The 3,612-nt window shown below is 49.9% G+C and overlaps 1 protein-coding gene across 1 annotated transcript; it reads right to left on the bottom strand.

The window, feature by feature from the left end:
* Nucleotides 1–1,902: 1,902 nt before the first annotated feature.
* Nucleotides 1,903–3,555, bottom strand: LOC112452350. The gene has a single exon (XM_025012509.1). The coding sequence runs from the start codon at nt 3,553–3,555 to the stop codon at nt 1,903–1,905; it is 1,653 nt and encodes a 550-aa protein (XP_024868277.1).
* Nucleotides 3,556–3,612: the final 57 nt, after the last annotated feature.

Here is a 3,612-nt window from a genome sequence, read left to right as displayed (position 1 = left end):
GGTTCCATAGTGGAGGACCCAGCACAGAGCCCTGGGGAACTCCTCTGTTGACCCGCCTGGTGCACTTAGTGCCGTCTGATGAGGTGTATCTGATAGTTCTATTCCTCAGATAGTCTTCTATAATGCGTCTAAGGTATTGCGGAAGACGCTTGTTCCTCAAGGCAGCTCTAATTCTTGAGTGTTTTATAGAATTGAACGCGTTTTTAATGTCTAGTGAAACGGCAAGCACAACTCGGCCGTTCGCGCGGGCCTCGGTAATTATATTTTTCACTAGAAAAAGAGCGTCCGTCGTAGAGCGCATCTTACGAAAGCCAAACTGGTTCGCCGAAAGATCATGCCTGGGATTCTGCTCAAGATGTTTGGCTAAGCGATTGGCAATGACTCGTTCGAAGACCTTCCCAGTCTCGTTTAACAGGCAGATTGGCCTAGCCTTGGAAACTTCACCGCGAGGTGGAGTGTCCCCCTTGGGAATCAAAACAAGGTCCGCAACCTTCCAATTGGATGGGAAAACCCCAGACTGCATGCAGATGTTAAAACTGGCTGTTAAACGGTGCACCATGCACGGAGGTAGCTTTTTAAGGACGGATGCCTTGAAACCGTCGGGACCAGGCGCTGTGCTTGTGGTCTTTTTGGCTGCAATTGCCTCCTCCACCTCATCAGAAGTGATTGGAGTTCTATCCGTCTCGCAATCTCCCAGATTAACCCGTGAAAGTTCTCTACCAGGTGGAAATAGATCGTCCAACAAATGATTCAAAACCTCCGGCTCAAGGGTGGAGCTGAGCGCGGGGGTGGGCTTCCTAAGTTTACCCATAACCAATTTCTAAGGAAGACCCCATGGATCATCTCTGAGTGTGTCGATGAGTTCCTGCCATGCCGCGGACTTGGCGTTTTGGATCTCATGTTTAAGACTCTGAGTAGCAGCCATATACGCAATCCTCTTGGCCTCCAGAATCACCGGAGAGTCTTTGCGTCTACCGCGGGTCCAAGCCCTCCTCGCGGCGATAGCCTCTGTTCTCAGGTGCCCAATTTGATCGTTCCACCAATGGGCCCTATCAACTCTGGGAGCGCGTAGGCGAGGAACTGCCGCCTGACAAGCGTCGTAGATGCAATTATTGATCTACTTATCTGGGCCCATTCTATTGAGATATTCCGGGTCACCAGGAGTAACTGCGCACTTCCACTCGATGGCCTCCTGAAATAGTCCGACATCCATCTTCCTGAAGTTCCATCTTCGGGGAATAGATGAAATTGTACGCCGAGAAAAAGAGTCCGTAATCACGAAAGAGATGTATAGATGGTCCGACATGGACTCTAAGTCTTCGCGGACCGACCAATCGCGAACTCTATTGAAAAGATCAGGGGAGGACCAAGTGAGGTCAATTATCGAAGTCCCCTGATGACTCGAGAACGTGGGCTGGTTACCTCGATTCACAAGCCTCCAATCGAGTTGCGACGCAAGCTCCTCAACAGCGTTGCCTCTGACGTTGGATATGTTAGAGCCCCAGGAAACCGAGTGGGCATTGAAGTCCCCGCAGATAATAAGCTTGTTATTGTGAGCCACGCCTGAACAAATAGTGGACAACTCCTCCAGGAAGTCCGAAAACTCTGTAAGGTTTACGTTAGGAGAGATATAACATGAGAGGAAGTAATACTCTCCCAGTCTAATTAAGACGCAATGTCTCCCGCGGGCCTCCAACGTAGCAGGGCGTGTAGTGGCCCTGTTGTTGACGTAGATAGCCGCGAGGCCGTCATGGCTATGGAACCATAACTGATATGAGCTATGTGTTCTGGCGGGTTCCGAGATCGCGCAGACAGCCGCTCCCATCTTTCTGGAATGGTGAACAAGGAGGTCCTGGGCCTCCTTGTTACCGTTCAAATTTAACTGTAGGCATAGAGTCATTGTTATCTCTGAGCCGCCGCTCGACCGCTGGATACGGGTCCCCCACGTCTTCCCCGAATCGGCTCAACGCTCGTGCAAATGTTAAGTGAGCCCAGCCGGTGGTCGCTGGGTCTTCCGGCCTCCCTGCAAATAACACAACGGGGATCCTCTTTGCAATCACCAATTTGATGACCGCGTTCGCCGCACCTGAAGCAAGCGCCCGTTCGATCTTCCGGGAAATTGCACGTAGTGCGAACATGGCCATAGCGCCAACACTTGAAGCATTGAACAGGCCTAGCCTCCAGTAGCTCCACTCGGGCAATGGTCCAACCGATTTTGACTTTGTTTGATGCCGAAATTTTGATGGCTGCGGACAGGGGGCATTTCACCCAAACAGAATTGAGTCCATTGTTCATTTTTCGAATGCTGCCTAGTTTGACAAGGTGCTCGTCGCAGTCACCCACCACAGAGACTTCGTTCATAATCTCTGTTGGCGAAATGGAGTCATCAAAACTCCAAATTCGCAGTTCTCCCATGGTAGTCGGGCGAGTGATGCGGATATTGTTAATATCGAGGACCTCCCTGAGTTTGCCCACGAGTGAGTCAGCCTTAGTAGTGCCATCAGCACCCGGGATCTCAATTATAATCCCTCCATTGATGCCACGTCTAATCTTGGAGGTCTCAATTCCAAGAGAATCTAGATTTATATTGTCGCGGGCCTTTTTCAGGATGTCAGCATAGCTGACGTCGTCCTTAAGGCTTGTTATAGACACCGCAGCGGTTTTAGGCGGTCTACGCGAGCGAACGGTCGAACGAGGGGTGTCTCTGAAGACCCCACGTCGAGATCCCTCCTTCCGAATCGTTTCTTCAACAGGCTGTGAAGGAGTCTGTGGACCAATAAGTTCTCCATCCGAGACACCGGAGGTTTCCGTGTCGTTCCTAAAAGATGTTTTCTTTGTCCTCTTCTTCTTCGGAGGTTCCTCCGATTTCGAACCGAACCTGGCACGAAGTACCTCCATGTTGGCCACCAGTTGCTGGATCTGTTGATTCATGTGTTCCAGCATGTGGTGCGAATCGGTATCCTCATCCGGGTAGACAACATTAGTCTCTCTGTCCGTTCTCCTGTTTCCACCGGAAGGAGATCTCTTCTTATGTAAGTTGGGAGCCCCAATTGCATCCGTTTCCGATCCCGAGGCACTGGTAGGATATTTGCGCAGCTTAACGGTTCTATCTCGTAATATTTCCGAGGAGATAACTCGAGGTTTTCTCTGTGGGAGAGGAGGAAAGTCCTCGACGCGAGTTAAAGGTTCCCCAGAGTTTGTCCTGCGAACATCGGCAGATTTAACTTCAGAAGCCCTTGAAGGAGATCCTCTCGTGTTCGAACCGTCTCTCAAACTTTCCATTTCTCTACGGAGCATTTCTATGTCTTTGCGGAGATCCTCGTTCTCTTTACGGAGAATGGAGTATTCCTTCTTCTGAAGTTCCTGCTCACGAGTAACTTTGCGCAGTTGTGTAGTCAGGTTCCTATTCTGCAGCTCAAGATCTGCCACGTCTCCAGAGGCACACAAACGTTCACGATAGATATCCAGGATTTCTCCTATATTTGAGATCCCATCTCTCAGGTATCCAGAAAAATTTCCCTTGATGTTCTTACTGCTGTTTCTGATGATCTCCATTTTTTGAAGGCATTCAGTAGCACATTTATTAAGTTGGTCCGAATCATAAGAACGTAG

This window comes from Temnothorax curvispinosus, unplaced genomic scaffold, assembly GCF_003070985.1.
Source record: "Temnothorax curvispinosus isolate PA1 unplaced genomic scaffold, ASM307098v1 QBEX01000300.1, whole genome shotgun sequence".
Classification (NCBI taxonomy): Eukaryota; Metazoa; Arthropoda; class Insecta; order Hymenoptera; family Formicidae; genus Temnothorax; species Temnothorax curvispinosus.
The sequence above is the reverse complement of the archived record's forward strand: the minus strand, read 5'-3'. Positions and strand labels throughout refer to the sequence as shown.